Source organism: Peromyscus eremicus, chromosome 22 (assembly GCF_949786415.1).
Source record: "Peromyscus eremicus chromosome 22, PerEre_H2_v1, whole genome shotgun sequence".
NCBI classification, from domain to species: domain Eukaryota; kingdom Metazoa; phylum Chordata; class Mammalia; order Rodentia; family Cricetidae; genus Peromyscus; species Peromyscus eremicus.
This window is the reverse complement of record NC_081437.1, coordinates 37220092-37242787: the sequence shown is the minus strand read 5'-3', so window position 1 is coordinate 37242787 and position 22696 is coordinate 37220092. Positions and strand designations below refer to the sequence as shown.

At 46.2% G+C, this 22696-nt stretch overlaps 1 protein-coding gene across 8 annotated transcripts in view; it reads right to left on the bottom strand.

Moving 5' to 3' along the window:
• The window catches only part of Kidins220 (kinase D interacting substrate 220), a 91464-nt gene extending 84827 nt beyond the window's left edge, over positions 1-6637 (bottom strand). For all 8 annotated transcript variants that reach the window (XM_059248601.1, XM_059248602.1, XM_059248595.1 and 5 more), the window contains exons 1-2: positions 6494-6637; positions 240-380 (exon numbers count right to left, since the gene is read on the bottom strand). In XM_059248601.1, coding sequence (XP_059104584.1) covers positions 240-347 — 108 coding nt within the window. In that variant the 5' untranslated portion in view covers positions 348-380; positions 6494-6637. The remainder of the gene's footprint in view (positions 1-239; positions 381-6493) is intronic.
• Between the last annotated feature and the right edge of the window lie 16059 nt (positions 6638-22696).

Sequence of the window (22696 nt, the reverse complement as noted above, 5' to 3'; positions counted from 1 at the left end):
CTGAATACTTACTATTTTATCAGGGGGACAGTCAATAAGCCTATATTCAATATTCAACCATTTACGTTAGCTAAAAAGTACGTTCAAAACACAGAATCCGATAGACTTCCAACAAGAACTTGCTTCATGAATATGTCCGCTGAAGCAGAGAGCCACTTGCTCCCCACCTCCATCTTTAGCACAGCGCCTTGTGCAGAGAGCAGTCTACAAATAAGGTAAGAATTTACTCTCAGCCTCACCTCATTTCTCTCATTCACATCTTTGCACTTCTCAAGAAGAGCTTTCAGAGCAGGAATATTTTCTTCCTCCACGTAATTTATAATACTCTGTGATATTAGAACTGACATTTTCACAGAAATCTATAGCCAACTTTATTTCACCTGTAAAAAACAAATCAGACAAAAATGTACATTTCTGGTTAGAAATAAACTAAGTTGTTATTAAATATCCTTCAGTTTTTACCCTTCAGTGTATTCAGACGCACCTCCAATGGTAGAAATATAAACAAATCCCCACACCTTACCTGTCACAATGCTGACAAGATGTCCTTTCCCAGACTCACAGTGCATATCAACCTCAATTCATCCAAAACCCAAGCTGGATGCTACCAACCTTTGTCACCACCACCCCACGTGCAAGGGAAATGGCACTCCACTGTGCCTATTGCTGACCCCATCTCGGCTCACATCAGCTCCAGCTCCATCCTTCCAGGGCCCAGGCCTTCCCTGTCACTTAGCCCTCCTTTTCACATGATACTGAATCTAATACATAACCAATCTAGAACAGCAGGTCCTCCCAGCTCTATCCACAAAAGTCATCCCTATCTGTTGTCACTGCCTCCGCCTCTACCAGTCTACAAGCCATGCCGACTTCTCTCTCAGCTTCCACTCAGCCTCCCTGCCCTTTCTGTCTATAAAGCATCCACAGTGAGCTTCTAACTGAGCTAGCAGGGACTAAAGGGGTGCGGATACAGACAGAAAAGGCCATATTGGCCCAAGAGTACAAAGTTTTAGCTGGACCAGGGCAAAAGGTTCTGGAGTCTGTATCTGTGATTTATCAGTAGCATATCATGTTTTTCAAAGTAGCCAAGTGAGATGATTTCAAATGTTCTCACCACAAAGAAATTATAAGAATGTGAGGTGATGAACAAGTTAATTAGCCTGAGTTGATCATTCCATAATGTATACACATGGAAACATAAGTATATACAATTAATATTTATCAATCAAAAATAACCCTTAGGCATGGATGCATCAGAGTCATTGGGATTATAGCACAGGGATTATAGCACAGATCCCTGGGCCCTCCTCTCAGAGTCTCTGACTCAGTAGGTCTGAGTTGGGTCCCTGAATCTGCATCTTTGACCAGCATGCAGGTGACCTACGCTGTCACTGAAATGTGTACTGGAGCCTTACTGAGTTGAACTAAATCCTTTTGCCCAAAGCCCTAAAATGGCTTCTCAGAGGACAGGAAAATCAAATGTTTCACCTCAGCAGAGTAAGTGGTGTGGCCGCTCGCCTATTTAACACCTATAGCCTTATAGGCCTACACGTCCTCCTCAGTCCCTTCACTATACGACCATGCCCCATCCCACCCAGGCATCTATGCTCAGCCTGTCTGCTAAATCTCTCTCCATCAGACATGCTGTAGCTTGTCCCTCACTCTTACATGCCATGCTATGAGAAAGTGTAGCCTATCATGGGATGTAGGAGAGTAATAACTTCAGTTGCCCACAGTAGCCCTGCACTCCTGCCCCTCGACCACGTCCTTGCTCTGGTTTCCACCACTGGAAAAGCATCCCGTTTGCTCGGGGCACACCACCACTTGGAGGGTTTCGGGAAGTGGAGAGGTGGGGTGGGGTGGGATGGGTGTGATCGACATACACTCACTGTATATACACATTAAATTGTCAAAGAATAAATAAGCACATTCTAAAATTGTTTTAAATAGACTTTATTCTACTCAAGGGACATCTAAGTGTAAAATCTTCAGTCCTTACTCTGCCCACTCTACAGAATCTAACTCAAAACTAACCTCAATGTAACACCTCAGCACAAAACTGCTGCAAGAAAGCACACTGTTTCTGTAACCTCTGATTAAGAAAACTGCTTTAATATAAAACTAAGCCGGGCAGTGGTGGCACACGCCTTTAGTCCCAGCACTCAGGAGGCAGAGGCAGATGGATCTCTGTGAGTTCGAGGCCAGCCTGGTCTACAAAGCTAGTTCCAGAACAGCTAGGGCTGTTACACAGAGAAACCCTGTCTCAAAAGACCAAAAAAATAAATAAATAAATAAATAAATAAATAAATAAATAAATAAATAAATAAATAAATAAATAAATAAATACTAAAAGCACAGTACATAAAAAAGGAGAAATCTGATAGATCAAGGTTCATCAAAATTTTAAAAAGAAAAACAAAAAACTTGACTTGTACTAGGAGAACTAAATTGCTCCTTCAGACCTACTCAGGAGCAGATGATAACTTGTTTGTTTGGTTTTGTTTATCTGGTTTAATTTTTTGTCTGTTTCTATTCTTGAGATAGGCTCTTAGTACATATTTTAGGTCAGCCTCAAGGTAGATTCTCCTGGTCTGCCTCCCAATGACATGACTACAGACAGGTGCCAGCAGCCTAGCTGACTGAGTCCCACAGGCTCCCTGCCTGCCTCACTCGTGCTGGACTTAGAAGATGGCATTGGAACTTTCTGAGCTACTGGGACTTAAGAGAGCTGATGCTGTGAGGAGCTGAGACTTGTGGGGTCCTTGCGATAGGGTTCAAGTTTTATAGGAAGCAAGGAAGTCTATTCTGGGGACCAGTGGGCTGAAATTATTATTGCACTATAGGAGTCCATGTAAATATGACCTTCTGGAACAAGAACTACCCGACCGGACAGGAGCACACCAGGGGTTGGTGAGACACTGTACAGGAATGCAAGAGCATTGAGAGCTGATGGATAGTCTCTACCTCAATTGTGCTGGAGTTCCATAACTACACAGACCTGTCAGAACTCAAAACCACACCCCAAAAAGGGTACATTCTGTAACATGCAAATTAATTATATCAATATGCCTTACTTTAAAAAAGTTATTTGATCCAATAATTTCAAACCTAGGAAATAATTCTAAAATCAGGAAAAATGTGGATAGAAATTTTAAATATCACACAACTTCCTTCACAAGAACAAAAGTGAGGGTAGGAAGAGCACTCACTGCTCTTGCAGAGGATCTGGGTTCAGTTCCCAGTGCATGATCTCCAGTTCCGGAGGAGCCTGCCTCCAAGGGCACTTGCACGCAAATGGTGCAATACACAAACTCAGGCAGACACACAAGCATCTTTTAAACCTAGGGGTATACAAACTGTGACAAATTCACACAGGGGATCAATATGTTTCCAAAAACTATTGACTGAAAAATGCTTCTACCATATGAAGGGAGGGGGTAAGAACTACACATGTGTGCCATCTCAACTATTTAAAATGCACACACTGTTCAGTGCTAGACTAAAACACCGTATCACACTCTTGCATGGTCCTCCTAGCTCTAGCTCACTTAAACCTCCCCTCTCCTTCTCCCTAGGCTCACCTCCTACCATTCTCTACTTCACTTTATTCAGACCATCTTGTGTTTCCGTACAAATGTTACCTGATGCAGAGCACCCCCCAGCCACTAAGTATAAAACAGCCCTCACCCTCCACTACTATTGCCATTCCATAACTCAGCTTTCTTCGAGATAGCCCTTAGTGTGACTCAACATACCATTTACTTATTTAGCCTGCCCTCCCGACCCCAGCAAAGAGTTCAGCAAGAATACGGCCTCTGTCCACTGCTCAGTTTCTAACAGCTGGAGAAGGGCCTGGCATACAGCAGAACCAACCCAATCTTGGTAGAATCATGAGTTTGCCCGTGCTCATCAACATGGCATGCCAGCGTTTTTACTCCCAGCAAGCCAAAACACATCCTGCATGCAAGTCACAGCTACAGCTTCAAAGTCCACAATGGTTTAGACCTGTATCTCTTCAAGCTTAAAGGCTGTCTCCACTCTCCTGTCTCCAGAACCTATTACAGGCCTATAGCAAGCAGAATCTCATGAGAGAATTGTCAAGTTGAGGGACGACATAGGTACATAAAGGATGCCTCTTCTCGAAGAGGGAGGTCTTGGTCCAGACAGGCCCCTTCCCACCCTCAAGAGCATATTCTCTACCATTAGCCGCAGGCAGAGCCATGTAAACGATCTGTACATGTCACGCTCGAAAGATAAGCACGGCCAGTTCAGAGTTGGACTTAAAACTGTGCCTGTCACTATGGATGATATGTAAGATGACGGTCATCAGAGAATGAGAGAATGACAACTTATAGACATGAAGAGAGAAGGTTCCCCTAAGGGAACCAGTGTGGCCCCTGAGTAACAACAGATCACAAAGCTACTTGGTATCCTGACCTCTCCTCACCCCTGTAAGTGCCCTTTCCCTACATTTCTGGTCATGCCTTCTCAACATTCAGGAATTCAGTGGGGGGGAAAAAAAAAAACCTAACACTCTTCAGCAAAAGCTGCAAGAGGGGATGACTCTTAAGTAGAATCATAGAAAACTTAACTTAGCAGTGTATGTATACACAACCCAGAATAGAAAAAAAAAAAAAAACAGAACTGTAGGCATGAGTTAGGGGCCAAAACAGAAGCCTACAGGAAAAGGGTCAGGCAGTAAAAATGGAAAAGAAATGGAAGACATTAAGTTCAACAAAATAAAATACCCAGTATTTGAATTTCTGGTTGAACAAATATCCAGAGACATTCTAGATGGAAAAAATAAGAGTAAGCCATGTGACTCAGAAAGAAAAATGGGTGTTAGGTATTGCTGTGAACACCAGCTAAATAGCGCCTATGCTTACTACATAAGATGGAGAAGGAGAGAAAAGGGAGGGGGAGAGGAGGAGAGCACAGGAAGAGAGGCAGCACATCTCTCTCCACATGCCCCCTTCCCACCACCCGGCCTGGGCACTGACTGGGGCTGTGGGGTGCTCGGGCCACTATGAACACTTCAGTGTCCTTAAAGAGCTGAATTGGAGCCTGATGTGGTAGCACACACTGCACAAGCCTTTAACCCCTGCACCTGGGAGGCAGAGACAAGCTGATCTGTCGGTCCCAAGCAGACCAGGGCCACATATTAAGACACTGACAAAGTCGATCCGTGGGGCACACCTTTGATCCCTGCACTTGGGAGACAGAGGCAGGCGGATCTCTGTGAGTTCGAGGCCAGCCTGATCTACAGAGTGAGTTCCAGGAAAGGCTCCCAAGCTACAGAGAAACCCTGTCTGGGGGTGGGGGTGGGGTGGAGGTGGGGGTGGGGGGACCCGGGGTGGGGGTGGGGGGACCCTTATCAAAAGGAAAGGAAAGGAGGAAGAAAGAAGAAAAGAGGAATTTCTGGAAACGAGATCCCAATGAGGAGTTTGAAAACCATTCTCAGGCTGTTTAAAACGATACTCAAACTGGTGTGCACATCATTTATTTGCAAAGCATGTCGAAAACCGTATACCGTACCCTTACCCAGAGAATCCTATCTTGGGAGACCTGTGGTGGAGCTCAGAAACAGATTTTTTAACAAGGACCCCAAAAATGAGTCCGAAAAGGTAGCCTGTCGGTGTAAGGTTTGAGAACAAAGAAACACACCTTGCCACTGCACTTTCCAATCTTGCCTCTGCACCAGACACCCAACCGCCCTTAAAAAAAAAAAAAAAAAAAAAAGTAAATCCTTCCTTTTAATGAAGACATCTCGTTTTTCGTGGTGCCGAAATAAATATGAGCAGAGGCTAACCTATCAGAATCACCTCCAAGAGGCTTTCCCTCAGCCACACCCCACACACACCAAAGGAATCTCTGGACAGCCCAGAACGCTGCATTTTTAGCAAGCGTCCTCTAGGGAGCAGAGAGCTCCACAAACAGTTATTAACAAGAAAATGTTCTAAAACGGCTTAAACCTTTCAACACGTGAAGACAAGCTGGGAAAAGTATATATCCCTCCACTGCTGGCTGACAAAGCAAACATGGACGCGTCCTAAGCAGGGGCTTGCCGGGGCATTTTTGCAAGGCGTTTTTAAAAGCCCAGCCCAGGACAATGGGGCCGTGGGTTACGGGCGACGAGAGATCGCAGAAGAAAACAACAACATCTCCTCCCCGGATAGCACAACGACACGGGGACGGTCAGCCTCGGCGGCACCTGCGGAGGGGACTCGGGAGCTGATGGGTGTGACAGCCAGGAAAGCAGCCTGGGCCTGCAGTCCCCGCCGGTGCCCACCGGGGCACGCCGCCCCGGAGCGCCCGCGTCCCGCTCCCCGACCGCAGCGACCTCGCCCTCTCGGCCCCCGACGGCCCGCACCGGCCTCGGGTCACCCGGCCTCTCCCCGGTGCCGCCCACCGGCTCGCCCGCCCGCTCGCCCGCCCCGGACCCTCCGCTGCCCTCCCTCCCCCGGCCTCGCCGCCCCCCACCCCCAGCACTGACCGTGTCACAGCCTGGCCGAGGACGGCGCCCCCGGCTCGGCAGAACCAGCTCGCCGCGCCGCGGACCTTGTCAGAGGACACGACGCCCGGAGCGCGCAGCTACCAGCGCGGCGCCCGTACCACGCCCGGCGGCCATTTTCCGGAGACGCTCAGGAACTGACAGGTCACGTGGGGGCGCGGTGGGCGGGGCTGAGGAGGCCCCGCCTCCCGGGGGCGGAGTAGGAGGAGCGGCAGGTGCTTCCTCCTGGACACCTTCCCTCTGTTTAGAAGGGATGGAGACTTGGGTTGGTTGGTTTGGGCTTAGATGTTCTGTTTTGTCTAAGACAGAGTCAAGTAGCCCAGGCAGGCCTCAAACTCACTATGTAGACAAGGATGACCTTCAGTTACAACGCAGTAACCAGACTTCTTGGGAGAATCCATGCCAGCCAGCCAGACCTCCTCCAAGAATATAGAAAGCATTCAACATTGTGTAAAACCCTGTAACAATGCAGGATTTCTTTTTCTTTTGTTCTTTCTCCATTGTAGAATATTATTTTAAGATGTGTTACTTTGGTTTATGTTGCAATTGTTTAACTCTGTGAAGCTGTGTTACTGTGCCTGTCTAAAACACCTGATGGTCTAATAAAGAACTGAATGACCAATACAAAAAACAAAATAAAATAAAATGGTTAGCATGGTTAAAAAAAAAAAAAAAGACCTCAAACTCACTAGGTAGCCAAGGATGACCTTCAGCTCCAGATCCTGCCCCCACCTCCCAGCCGACCTGTGCCAGCCACCACACCCAACTAAAGGCATGTATTTTTCACAAGTGCCCCAGGCAATATTTTTCCCTGTCATTCACTTTTATGAAAGTCAACTTATAACCCATGCCTGGCAGGATAAGCAATCATTCAGAGAAAGAAACCACAATTACAGCTTTGGAAGTCATTGCCTACTCTCGCCAACAAAGGCAGCTCAGTTCCTCCTTCTGGGGCCCAGGAGACAGATGTCTGTCTGCCTTCTGGTGTCTGCGACTTACATTCTCCATTATCTCAAGAGTGCTCTGCCTCTGGACTTCCTCCCTCCAGCTCTCTGAGGACCCACCATCTCCCCCAGGGCCCCTCCCACCTCTGCAGAAAGTGTCTCTGGAAGGTCGTCAAATGCCATGGATGATCCCTGTCCACCTCCGCTGGACACCATCAGCAACCCCATCCTGGCAATGTTCCCTTCACAGGGCCTTGTGACACCAACTTCTTGGTCTTTTCCCCATGCACGGTGCTCCTTCCTAGGTACCACCTGCCTTAATTAGTTCCCAGCTCCAGAGTTCTACCCACCATCAGTCTCATTCCCCTCCTCACCCGACATGACTGATTTAGCTACTTTCAGGGGACCTGGCTTCCTCCAGGTCCTCCAGGAAGTTGGACGTTACCTCACAGAACACCACATAGTGTCTAACCAGCCCATCGCCTGACTGTACTTGTGTTCATCACTCAGATCTATTTAAAAGCTTTGGAAGCTCCCCCATGGGACTGTCCAGTCTCTCAACTTCTCCCCCTGGCCCCACTCCCCCTCCCCACCCCTCAGAACACTAAGCGTTTCTCAAACTCTTCAGTAGGCTTCCTCTTCTGCAGACTCCGTTCCCCATGGCACTTGTAGGTGAGGCTCTTGGAAGGCTTGCCCCCACCGACCTTGCCTCTGTTCTGTCTGCCTTCCCCTCAAACCCTGCCACCCCAACCCGAAGGCTAGCCACTATATTACAGTATTTTCTGTAATATAGACAGGAAAGGGACAGGTCACCCCGTGGCTTAGTGGTGCACATCTTTGCTCCCAGCACTCAGGAGGCAGAGGCAGGTGGATCTCTGTGAGTTAGAGGCTGGCCTGGTCTGCATGGTGAGACCCTGTCTCAAAAGAACCAAAAGGTGGAGGAAGAGAGAGAAAAAAAGGGGGGACAGGAGGATCTCTGTGAGTTTGAGGCCAGCCTGGGCTACAAAGTGAGATCCAGGACAGGCACCAAAACTACACAGAGAAACCCTGTCTCGGGGGGAAAAAAAAAAAAGAGGAAGCATTGGAGGGGTGGACTGTTATCAGTGGCTGGGAGGGGTCATTGAAAAAAAATCTCACTAAAGAGAAATAAATGATGAGAGAAACGTGGTTCCTGTGGCCTTGGGGGCTCCCCGTGGGGACTCACATTTGTGAGAAAGGGTTCCTGGAGGATCCAGACCCTAGCCTTCCATTCAAGCTTCCCAGACCATCCTCCAAGGAACTGCAGCTCCAGCAGAGGAGTAAGTGGATTAATGGGGTAGCTTCCACAAGCAGAACTGGCTTTGGACAGGTCCAGGCTCATGCCTACCCACAGCGAGCCCTGCCTCCCGGGGGAAACCAGAATGGGTGGCAAACCTAACCCACTGTCTGTCTTTGGGGACCCCGGAACACAGCACCAAACGAGGTAGGCAGGAGAGCAGAGTGCTGGGTCCCCAACTGAGGGGCATCCAGGCCCTGTAGAAGCACACTGGGAATTCTCGCTGAGGAAGGTGGTAGACTATATCTCAGCCTCAGACACAAGTCCTGCTCTCGGGACCTTCCTGCCTCCTCTCATCAAAACCAAATCCCTGGGAACATCCAGGGAGCAAATAGCTCTTCCCTGGGGCTATTTTGGGAAGCACTGTAGTTAGGAATTGGAGGCTCAGGAGCCAGGATGCAGGCCCAGCTAAGTGAGGAGAGGCAAGGGAGGCTGAGAATACATTCCAACATTCATGAAACCAGTCCCTGCCCTGGGCAGGCAGGTCTTCATTGGAGGAGGGGAGGGAAACCTCTTAGATTTTTAAAAACGTGAAAACAGACATTTCCACAATAAAACAAGAATTTTAATGACTTAAAAATGACTAGATAGCACCAGATAAAAGTGATGAGAAAAAAAAGCATTCAAAATGTGGTGGAGATCTGGAGAGGCAGTATTTGCAAGGCAGACCTGGGTGAAACAGGGTTAATCTGCGAGCTTCTGTCCATCACCTCCTGCCTTAGAGAAAGGTTACTCTGACTCAGAGATATGTTGACGACAAGTATTTGCCGGCCTGCCACATGCCGCCGGCTCCTTCCACACCGTGGCCCCTCACACCTGATCTTGCAAAGGAACTACTGCAGAACTAAGACGTTTCCTCCTACTTCGTCTCGTAGACATGCCCCTTCCAGTGTTCTCTGGTCTTTCTCTGGTTCACGTAGCCTGCCTAGATCTTTCCGAGAAACACACCCTAAGGGTTTTTCTCTGGACTCACTCAACACCCCAAGACTCTGAATCACGGACTCGGAGAATCTGGCTTACCTCCTTGTCATGTGCTTTTATGTAGAAGGAAAAATAGGCATTATCTTCCCAGTCCCGGCCATGCTCTCCACCAAAGCTGTAATTTAATTGCTCTTGGGTCTTTTTTCCACAGCATCAGCACACCGACCTGATGACTTCAGCTATCCAGTTTATCTTTGTGGCTTCAAAATTTCATTGTCTAGCACATTTTCCACAGAAATCTCAACATGTTTTGCACATCAGGTTGCTCTGAAAGTGTTCTTTCTTGGCTGGTATGATAGCTCATACTTGTAATTCCAATACTTAGGAAAGACTGAGGCAGGAGGATTGCTGTCAGTTCAAAGCCAGCCTCATCTACAGTGTTTTTCTTCTATGGTTATAAAGTAAACATGTGCAGCTACAGAGGGAGCTCAGCTGGTTGTCCTTGCCGAGAACCTGAGTTTGGTTCCCAACACCCACATTGGTGGGCTGACAGCTGCCTATAAATTCCAGCTCCGGGGGATGTGACTGCCTTCCTTTCCTGGTACCCACACCCACTTGCCCCCCCCCCAGCAGAGTTAAAAAAATATAAAGCCAGGTGGCGGTAGCACACGCCTTTGATCCCAGCACTCGGGAGGCAGAGCCAAGTGGATCTCTGTGAGTTCGAGACTAGCCTGGTCTACAGAGCAAGATCCAGGACAGGCACCAAAACTACCCAGAGAAACCCTGTCTCAAAAAAACAAAATTAAATATATATACATATATAATATTTTTAAAGCAAATAAAAAGAATATGTGTTTGTTACAAAGAATTCAAAAAATACGTAAAATCTGAAGGGTCAGCTTCTATTACCAGTTGGAAGTCTCTGGCTCCTTAATCAGAGATGAGAAGCATAAATTTAATTGATGCTCTGAATAGTGTTGAAGAGAAGAGTGGTATTGGAGGCTGTGATAGTTAACATGAACTACCACAGGACCTAGAGTCACCCAAGAGACGAATCTCTGAGGATGTCTATGACGAAGTTTCTAGTTGGGTTCATTGAGCTTGGGAAGCCCCATCCTAGACTTGGGTAGCGCAGTCACAGGCTGGAGTCCCATCAAGTGACCTGAACATCGGCATTCCTCACTCCCTGCTTCCCTCTGACTGTGAGCGGAAATAAACCCCTCCTTCCTTCTAAGTCGCCTTGGTTGGGTATTTTGTCACGGCAGTAAGAAAAGTACTAGGAGAGGGATGCTCTGGGGATGTTTGCCTTGATGAGTGATGGACGGTCGCTGATTAAATTACTTTTGTGCCACTATGATAAGACGTCTGACACAAACCTTAAGATGGGGGAATTTGTTTTGACTCACAGATTTGAGGGGCTCAGCCGGTCTGTGAGAGCTTGGCCTCATAGTTTAGGGAGAACATCATGATACTGTGAACATATGGTGTTGTATACTTCTAAGCAGACAAGCAGAGAGAATGGAATACAGGAAGAGACCAGGCTAAGATATAGCCCCTAGAGACATACCCTTGGAAACCCACTTCTGTGGTGATATTTTGTTTGTGATCTAACAAATAAAGCTCGGTTGAAGATCAGAGTGCAGAGCTAAGCCACTAGTTAGCCATAGGGGCTGGGAAGCGGTGGTACACACCTTTGATCCCAGCACTCAGGAGGCAGAGGCAGAGGCAGACTGATCTCTGTGAGTTTAAGGCCACCCTGGGCTATACAAAATTGATCCAGTCTAAAAGAGAAACAGAGCCTGGCAGTGGTGGCACACATCTTTGATCCCAGCCCTTAGGTTCTCATGCCTTTAATGCCAGCACTAGGGAGGTGGAGACAGGAAATGATATGGCTGGGCAGAGAGAGGAATATAAGGCAAGAAGAGACAGGAGCTCATGTCCCTTTTGGCCAAGGACTTTGTAGAGGTAAGAACTAGTGGCTGGCTGCTCTGCTTCTCTGATCTTTCAGCTTTCACCCAGATATCTGACTCCGGGCTTTTATTAAGACCAATTAAAATTCATGCTATACACTTCCTCCAACTAGACCCCACCTCCTACCTTCCACTCCACCCCCTTCCAATAATACCAACTTACAGGAGGAGTGTGTGGGACCTCAAAGCAGCCATATCACTGAAAAGTCTCACCCCAGCATGGATGACGACTTCCCCATAGCTGCAGAGGTGGAGGAGTTAGAAAACCTAGAAGTTCAGCGGGGGCTGGAAATATTTGGGCACATAAGAATTTCATAGTAGAAAGCAGCTGAGATATTAAAGGCTGAAGAGCACCAAATATTCATAATAAATGGCTTGCCTTTTGACAGACCCTTCGCCGGTCAAAGTATAGCTTTAATACACAGCTGAATCTCTATAATATATTCTTGCGGCCCGAAAGATAGGAACCCTGGGTTGGATCCTGGTATCATATAAACTGGGTGTGATGACACTTACCCAGCATTCAGAAAGTGGAAACAGGAGGACTCAAAATTCAAGGTCCTCTTCAGCTACATAGTGAGTTCAAAGCCAGCCTAGAATACACCTACTTGCCCCTGTCTCAAACAGTGAAAAAGACAACTTCAGGATGCACTTTGGGGAAGGGGCTGGAGAAGCCAAGAATGGAGATTAGGAGGCTGCTTACCTACCCTGGGGAGGTGGGTCTCTCAGCAGTTAAGAGCCCCAGATTCAGGGAGAGATCTATCTGGGGTGGGTGAGGTCAAGGATGGTGCACAAGTCTCTGACTTGAACAACCAGGGAAATAGACCTGACATTTAATCCCAGCAACGGGAGAATGTGCAAGCTTCCAGAGCGATGGCATGGACTGGGGTCTACTTTGAGATGTGCTGAGTTAGAGTTGCCGTTGTTCCAGGTAGCGATATTGAGCAGGTGTATACCCACTGGGTAACAGAGAAGAAGATAGGATGAGCAAGACAGGGAAAGAAGACGTGTGTGTGTGTGTGTGTGTGTGTGTGTGTGTGTGTGTGTGTGTGTGTGTCGCAGGGAGGGAAGGATGGTGTAGCCCAGACTATAAGAGAGTATAGGGAAGAGGAGCTGAAGAGAGAACAACTATCCAGAGATACCCAGAGAGAAGCAAGACATGGCAGCCACAGAAACCTAGAAAGAACATCAAGGTGTGAACATGCTTAAATGAAGCCATCAAGCGAGACTGGAAACCAATGGGTTCTTCAACAAAAAGACCCAAAACAAGCCTTGTAAGAGGGGCTTGGGTAAAAAGAGCGGAGGCACTGTGCTGACCAATGTAAAGTCTGGGGGGCAGGGGTCACAAGATAGGTTTCTATTGCTTGCTAGCCATCTTGTTCCCTCCCAACCCCCCCAGGAGAGAAACTTGACTCTAAGGCCATGTGAATTAACATCCTCTTGGAAGTAATGACTCAGGCATTACAGAGCTCAACTTCCCACAGCCTCTGGGGTGCCGGCACAGCTCACTTGCCTAATAACGGCCACAGATAGCCAGCAACTAAGTTCAAATTGTAAACTTCGCTTATATAGCAGCTCCTGTGTTCATGATGTAAAAGTGGTGGATGGACAGAGCTGGAGAAATTACTCAGCACGTAAGAGTGCCTGCTGTGTACATCATAATGGATCCCAACATGCATATCATATAACAAGCACCCACGTAACAAGACAGGTGTCCTGCTATGGCCTATGACCTCATCTCTGCACGGGGGTGGGTGGGGGTGGAGTGGGGGCGGGGCGATGGGGTGGGAGGTGGAACCAGAAGATCACTGAAGCTTGCTGGTTTCCAACCTAGCCAAGAAAGCAGGACCCAAGTTCAGAGAGAGATCTTGTCTCAAAGGAACAAATAGAGAGGGATAGAGGACAACACTCAGCATTCTTTTCTGGAATGCACATGTGTACACTCTATACACACACACACACACACACACACACACACACACACACACACACACTTTTAAGAAAAGAGACAGCAACCAGGTGTAGCTAGAGTTTTCCTGCCTGGCCCACAGTCAGGGCAAATCTCTCTCACCCGCCAGTCCCACAGCCACTCAGACCCGACCAAGTAAACACAGAGACTTACATTGTTTACAAACTGTATGGCCGTGGCAGGCTTCTTGCTAACTGTTCTTATAGCTTAAATTAATCCATTTCCATTAATCTATACCTTGCCACATGGCTCGTGGCTTACCGGCATCTTCACAAGCTGTTTGTCATCGTGGCGGCTGGCAGTGTCTCTCTGACTCAGCCTTCCACTTCCCAGCTTTATTCTCCTCCTTGTCCCGCCTACACTTCCTGCCTAGCCAATGGCCAATCAGTGTTTTATTTATTGCCTAATTAGCAACATATTTGCCATACAGAACATCCCACAGCACTTCCCCCTTTTTTTTTTCAAAAGGAAGGTTTTAACCTTAACAAAGTAAAATTACATATAATTTGGGAATTTGGGCGTAGCTTCTCTTACTACTTCCTGCTGGAGGGGGGCGCTGTATCTTATGGGGATACAAAGAAAATTTTAGGATTATAGAGTAGTCCATGAGGGTGTATCGTCTGAGCCAGTTGCCTTGAAACCATTCCGGATGTTGGATCATCTGGGCCATGGTGTCATCAGAGACCTTTCAGGGGGTCTTGGCTGGTCAAACCTGATGTATCTTAATCTGGAACAAATCCATAGCCTCTGGCTTTCTGTGGAGAGTCTCCTTTCCAAAGTAACATATCCTTACATCCAAATTTTGAAGTCAAGGTATCTTTAAAATATGCATATTGGCATAACTCAACAGCTTTTACAATCAAATGTTTTTCTGCAGTTAAAAATCCCAAAGACAACACAATCCAGATTCTCTGTAATATTCATCTTCACATGGCTTATTTTATATACTACCTTTACTGTCTCTTTAAAGACTTTATTTTTTAAAAACTCTATTTCTTTATATAACTGTATATATTCCTTTTTCTCTCTCTTTCAAGCCTACGTATATTTTACACACATTGTAAACTATTACACCTGAATCTGTCTTATTGTGAATCTATTGCTTTAAACTGCAGCAGCTGTGGCTGCTGGCTCTGCCCACCTCAGCTTCCCAACATGGTGGTGGTTTACCACCAGCTCTGGGAGCTATCATGGGTCTATGCTTTTATCCAAGCAGCGTGTAGCCCAGAAACCTCTTTTTTTTTCTTTGTACTAGCAAAGTCTAAATCCACCATGCAGCTTAATGTGCCACTTGCAGAGGCCTCATTCCCACCATACTGCAGGTCGAGCGCACGCCAGGAACCCATAAATAGCTCAAACCAGCAGCTGCCGCTCATTTGAGAGAGACAATTAGGAAGCTGTTTTTAGCTCCATTTTAGAATCTTTTCTCAGTTTTTAGGTGGAAACTCTTGCCACCACGTTGGACGCCATTTGTAGCTAGAGTTTTCCTGCCTGGCCCACAGTCAGGGCAAATCTCTCTCACCCGCCAGTCCCACAGCCACTCAGACCCGACCAAGTAAACACAGAGACTTATATTGGTTACAAACTGTATGGCCGTGGCAGGCTTCTTGCTAACTGTTCTTATAGCTTAAATTAATCCATTTCCATTAATCTATACCTTGCCACGTGGCTCGTGGCTTACCGGCATCTTCACAAGCTGTTTGTCATCGTGGCGGCTGGCAGTGTCTCTCTGACTCAGCCTTCCACTTCCCAGCTTTATTCTCCTCCTTGTCCTGCCTACACTTCCTGCCTAGCCAATGGCCAATCAGTGTTTTATTTATTGACTAATTAGCAACACATTTGCCATACAGAACATCCCACAGCAACCAGGCATAATGTCCCTGGAGTACAGCATGTCTGCCTTTGTCTTGCTGAGCCTTCCAGACCTGCTCCCTGCTGGCCTAAGATGTCGTGTATTGCTCTCGAGGTTGTGACAGACTCAAGCATAAAACAAAGCATCCCTAAACAATAAGAGAGACAGAGAGTAAAAGATTTTACCAGTAAAGAAAAATGCAATAGTAAATGACTTTAAAACCGGAAGCTGATATCTGGCTCCACCAACAAGCTGATCGAATTCGCACAACCTACAGTTTGGGCTCACTAAACCTAGGAAGGCTGGAGGAGTAAACAACATTGTTTTTAAAATTCACAATGTGAATTTTAAAAGCTTACTGGGGACTCACAGGGACACTGTTAAGTTCTGAGGAGGGAGAGACTAGGCGGGTGGTCTGTTACTTTCTTGTTTCTGTGACAAATATACCCCACCAAAAGCAACTTGAGAAAGGTTTATTACGGCTGTATTTTGAGGGCACAGTGTGTCCCAGCAGGGAGGCAGGGCAGCAACAGGAGATGGCTGGTCACACTGTCTCTGCCATCCAGGGCAGACAAGATAAACGCTGACACCCAGTGTACTTTCTCGTTTATTCCGGGATCCCAGCCCGTGACATGGTGCTGCCCACATCAGAGTGGGTGTTCCTCAAGACATGGCCAGAGGTATGCTGCCTCTTAGGTGGTTTGAAATCGAGTCAGGCTGACAAAGATTAGTCATCCCAGGGTAGGCAGGCAGGCCTTGTGAGCAATACTTTTTCTGAAAAGCGAGGCTGGTTTGCAGAGCCGTGGTGGGACACTGGCCTAGCACGTACAAGGCCCTGCAGCCCATCCCTAGCCCTGGAGAAAAACAGGACTCTCCAGTGGTAAAAGCAGGAACATCTGTTGAAACTGAACAGCTGTCATGCAGGTGTATTCTATACCCACAGGCTTGAGCTTCTTTTGAACAGCGAACAGCTAAACAATTTCCCGCTACTCCTGTTTCTAACTGGGGGAAAAGTGACTGTTAAATAGGTCAGCATATTGCTGGCAGCATAAACCTTCTCAGCTCCCGCTGTTCCTAGTCTACCATGGCTAACACACTACAGAATCCTTGACCTAGCTTTTCTTTCTTCCTCCCGCTGGGCATTTATCCCAGCATCTCAGTCCAGCAAAGAGGAGCCGAGGCCCTTCTGGAAGTACCCATACTCCCCCAGCTCTGCCTCCTTCCCCCACTGCACAGGCACTCTGTGCTGAGGGTGGGGGTGGAGAGGTGGGGGGAGGGCTCTAAGGCTGCACTCAGCCTGCCACACACCATAGCTCATCCAAGACAAGCGAGGCGATCTGGTCTCCTTGGCCCAGCTCTTGGACAGCAACTGTATACAAACTACTTTTACTCTTCGCCTAACTGAAGCATGGCCTTCCAAGGCACTTCCATACACACTTTGGGAGGTAACTAAATGGGGGGGGGGGGTGATGGGTGACGGCACACTGCTATTCTCAGGTGTTCCACAGAGGAGGAATAATGATTGCCTGGTCAACCCAGCATCTCAAATTAACAATCAAAGTTAATGTAACAGGACTAGAGAGATGGCTCAGCAATTAAGAGCAAAGGTCACTCACTCTTCAAGAAGACCTGGGTCTGATCTCTAGCACCCATACGGCAGCTCACTACCGTCTGTAACCCTAAGTGCATGGAATCCAGTGCTGCCTTCTAGTTCCTGTGGCACCAGGCAAGCATGGAGTGCAGACATACATGCCAGCGAAACACCACACACATAAAATGATCTTTTTAATAAAAGTTCATATATTTCCGCCACAGTTCTTCACAGTGCGATCAAGAAAAGACTTCAAGAACACACTGAAGGTCCCAGGTCACTGTGACAGAGAAACTGCATGTCCAGTGAGAACTCAGCAGAGTGTCTAAAGCAAAAACGAGTCAGGACATGAGGAGTGGAAGAGAGGCACTCAGTGCCCTGGGGTCAGCTCTTCCCTTCAAATGGGAAACCGATGCTTCTGTAGGGAGTAGTCTCTTGTAGGCTACAGATCTACCTACCAACTTAGAGTGGTTTCAGTTACCGTCCAACGTACAGACGGCAGTGTTTTTAACACTTGAGGGCCAGCGAGATGGCTCAGAGGGAAAGCCTTAAGACCCAAGATCAATGGCCACAACCCACATAAAGGAAGAGAAAACAGAGTATTTTTTCCTCTGGCCATACAAGCACCATGGCCCATGTGCCTCCCTACACATAGTAAAAATTAAACTGAAGTAACAATTAAATAATTGAAGAATCAATGACCAAAAGCATTTGCTCACGGGATCCGGGCACCAGGTTCATCTACCCATAGATCGGATTTTACCTCTGAAATAAGCAAACATATACACAGGTTCTTTTAAACTACTGTTTAATCAGTTTTAAAGACACACAAATAAGAGAAAAAAAAAATAACATGTAAGTTAAAAACACCTTTAAAAGCCCGCAATAAGCCACCGTGCAGCTCTGAGGACACGGACTAACGAGAACGGCCATGAGTCATCACGGCGCAGCTTAGCCCACACAGTGGTGGCTTCGATTCACCGTACAATGGGAACTGGTTTGTGGATCGGATGAAAAATAACACTCCTTTAAAAAAATATTTCGGAATAATAAAAACAAAATAAAAGCACAGACCACCACACGATATTCTCCTCCACCTGGGAAAACAAAGGGAAATAGTGTGAGCACTGGCTGTGGGAGCTGAGGCTCCTCTCGGGTCGGGAGGACCCTGCCAGTGCTCAGGCGGAAGGGAAGGCAGATTTGAAGCCAGGCACCTTCACCCTGACACGATGGGACTTCCACGTCACAGGAATCCGTGTCCCTTTCATCCCTGTTACCTCATATGACGCTCCTTCTGGTGTGGAGGTGCCGTCACGTACATAAAAGTGACAAAAGACAGATGAGACTATTTTCAGTCAACACAGGAGCCTTGGTGTGTGTGATCAAGTCAGCAGCAAATGGACTTCACTGACAGATGGGCGGATACAGAACCAAAAACATTGAAAATGGGGAAAGAGACACATTTTTAAAAGTTTGTCAAACACTCTACACATGTCCTTCCCCCCGACGAGAGGACGGAGACCATTAACCAATCAGTCTCTCAAAGAGGTTAACCCCAAACAGAGCCTGTGCAGGAAGCAGCAGCGGCTTAGAGATTGCAGTGATTGCAATAGGCAGCAACCGGTCACTTCCACGCCAGGCATGCGCCCGAGAAACTCTCAGTCATCTTACTTCCCTTACTCTGTAACTTTTGGCTTTACATTGTATGCCGTCGCTGGTTACAGTAGCAAAATGGAAGAAAACATAGCTGGGCCTGGCTATGTCTCACCGGTTTCAGACAGTGGTCGCACATAGGTCTTTGAAGTGTGGTAGAACAGACAGGCTGTCCCCTGCTTTATAAAAATGGCATTAAGAGTAGTTACCACCCGTTTTAAAGGCAAGACAGATTAGCTGGCGTATAAATGTGCCATTAGGGTCTGTTGGACAAAGTTTCCCCGATCAATGACCTATGGAGCTTCTTCTCAGCTCTTCACTGGAGTTTGCATTGTGTTAAAAACCTATTAAAATAAATTATTATCTGAAAACATACAAAACAGTATTAAGCAGCCTACTAATTAAAATGTCATTGGCTGCACTCTCTGTACAACAAGAGCCTCAGAAAGCAGCTTAAGTCGTTGATTAGAAGAGCAATCCTACAAAATATCAACGTGGAAAATGTCGTTTGAAATTTTCTTCCAGAAGGAGAGTCACTATAAATAGATTTGACTACACGGTGTTACAGAAAAATCGCTGTAGAGAACTGCCACGTTTTGATCCGTCAGACTCAAAATTCAGAGTGGATTTGTTTTTCCAGGCAAATCCCTTCCTTCCACATTCAGAGGCCTCTCTGAGACAAACTCACCTTTCCAAGGGCAGTGGGAAGCCGAGATTAAGCATCAGAGGCAAGTGTATAAATGATCAGCCATTCCTCAGATGTGACTAGTGGAGTGTAACAGGTATCTATGGTCCTCGGGGCAGGTAGGGCTACAGTCACAGTGTAAGCTGGAATTCTGCACCTAGGGTAAACTGGGTGTGTTAAATTTCAGCCAGGGTAGACTATTAATGCCTGAATGAAACCCTTCCAAACACTGGTTTATAACTATGCATGTGAAATCCTTCCAAACACTGGTTTGTAACTATGCATGTGAAACCCTTCCAAACACTGGCTATAACTATGCATGTGAAATCCTTCCAAACACTGGCTATAACTATGCATGTGAAATCCTTCCAAACACTGGTTTATAACTATGCATGTGAAACCCTTCCAAACACTGGCTTATAACTACGCATGTGAGCCATCCTCAGTGGCCACAGCGCAGCAAACACTCTAAACGAGCCTCCCCTCTCAAAAATGTCTGTGTCAGGTATCATTTAGAACTCTTAGAATCAATGAGTGATACTTACGAACATCTGATCAGTACGACTGCCCAGATGTGCTCATGAATATACAAGTTGAACACTGAGGACGTACGGGATTTAAACCGGAAAAGCATTTGTCCTAAATGTTTAATCTAGTCTTCAAAAGTAAAACCTTTATGGTTATCTTGATGGCAATTTAAAATTGCTTCCTGTCATTTAAAATACAGAATAAGTTGATTCTCTGAATGAAATAACTGCTGAGGAGATATATGCTGGTAATCAAAATCAGCAATCTACGGGGAGTATTTAATGGCATAAATCCTCTCCAGTTTTACCCAGCAGAAACAGAAACCAGAGGAAGCAGAGGGGAAATGGCATGTCACTACTCGTTCCGAGCTAATGGATTAAAAGGTATTCTTTCCGTTGCTAGACAACCATTTTTTTTAAGTCAGCACCTTAAGCCCCAGTAATAAAAAGCAGCCGACAGTGACCAGCTCCCTTTGTGAACCTACCCCTCCCTTTGCCTTTTACCCTACAGGATGTGGGGTGAGGGGTGGGCCTCCCTAGGCAAGCGCCAGATGGACCAGCCAGGCCAATTAGTACTTCCAGGAAGCTGTTATCACTTTTTAGATGGCAACTTCAAAAGCGGCATGTGTGGAAATGCCTGTATGGATGTCATTCGTGGTAGGGACCAGCATGCTAAGACACAGTGATTGGGCACCCCTGAAGCCCAGAGAGCCTTCTCTCCAACTTTAGGTACTCCAGAAGCTAAGCAAGCTTCCCTAGTCACTCTGAGTTCTGATTAAAATGCATTGTTTTAAAAACAGTGAGCTGAGACACATCAAATTAACAATTATTGTTTCAAGAAAATGAAACCAAGGGAAGAATATTTTTGTTCTATTTTCCCTGAGTAGTATATAATCAAACAGAAGTATAAATATGATGTAGACAGACCCTCTCTGGAGTGACTTCGTGACACTGGAGGGGTGGAAAAATCATATCAACACACACTGAAACCTGATCTGCCGGTTAAACACAGCAAGCACATATTATAATGACCTCCTTCACACTCAACAGTGGCAGAAACATTACTCTAAATCCTTCTAAATAAGAGGCAAAATAATCTTTACAATATCCCACCAGACGTTCATTTTCTAGAACATGATTTTTTGAGAAAAATTGAGAATTTGATTTATTTTCTTTCAGATTGCATAATTATGATTATTTCTCCAAATTAGAAGATAGCCATCTAAAATTAAAAAAAAAAAAAAAAGATCTCATAAATGTAACTAGTAGCTGTAGAAGAATGAAAAAAAGAAATCGGTCAGATTGGATGTTCCATGCATCATCTTCCGGGAACTAGAACAATGGTTATTGTCTTGCTTTTTGGATGATAGTACTATGATTATAAATTCTTTGAGAGGAAACAAGCAACAGCCACTCAAGTGTACAGGCCTAGAAATAAGATGTGTTCGGGTAACAGAAATAGATGGGGTTATGTGTAAGTCCTGGGTAGACCTGGAAGTCCTCAGCAGTTTCTACCGGCTCTCCAGCCTTCCCTTATCAAATGCCTAGGGTTGTCTTTAATAGTGACTGGATTCTCCACGGTATTCACGAAATCGCAGAGACATTTGGGGCCAGGTACCCTCCGTAAACACTCTTTTCTTTCCTCTCGAATTCTACAGCAAGGTGGATTTCAACACCTCGGCAAACTATGAAAAAGTTTTTACCAGCCCTTTCCCTGGGAGAGGCAGTGGGAGGACTCTCCTCGTCAGGTAAACAACCTGCCTTGGGAAAATCGAAGGTGCCACAAATACCTCAAAGTCCGAGAACACCACACTGGCCGCTGTACCTTTTCCTTCCACTGAAATCTTAAACTACCCCACCACTGCTGGTTCCTCCTTAACTTCACTCCCAAGTGTATTAGTGACCAAAAAAAAAAAAACAAACAAAACAAAACAAAACAAAACAAAACAAAAAACCCACCTCATCGTAGACTGACAATTTGCATTTCATTTGAAAACTTAAGGCAAAACCAAAACAAATTTCATAAAAAGATTGGTCAAATAACAGAGAGGCTCAAAAGCCCAGCCTTTCTCTCTCACAAGGCAGAACCTACAGCCCATGTCAGTTCCACGGCCTCAAATCCGCCCCTTGCTTACATGCTTACAGCTGCTGTACCCCACAGCACAATGCTACCGGATCAAACACCCAGTCACTCAAGGCAAGAGCAGCCCCTAAGAGGAAAACACATATTTGTTTTGATAGACTCTTACACCCATTTTCACAAGAGTTTAACGGAAGAATTTTAATGCGTGGAGTTAAAGAATGTAGAAACTAATTTATTAATTTAAAAAAGTGTCACTTAGACTCAGCAACTAAGTTTTCTTTTCTCTAAAACTTTTCCCAAATAGCGACGGACATGACAGGGACAAGAAACCAATGAACCAGACAATACCCTTAATTCCTAGAGATTTCTTTCAAAATCTCCAAATAACCTACTACTGTTACTCTTATAATCTCCTCTAATTCTATGTAATTTATGCTCGAGAAATTTCTCCAGAAAGTCCACAGTATTATCAACGGATTGAACTTTCGTGTCCCGCACAATCACACTGATCTTGGACACGGAGGGGGAAGCCCTCTGCCTCTGGCTCCGGACCACACGGTGCTTTCTGCATTCTGGCCCTACTCACCTCATCTGCCCTCTTAGTTTTTGTTTTTGTTTTTTTCTTAAGAAAATAAGCCTAAAATATCACATTGCCAACCTTTAATTATGTTTTAG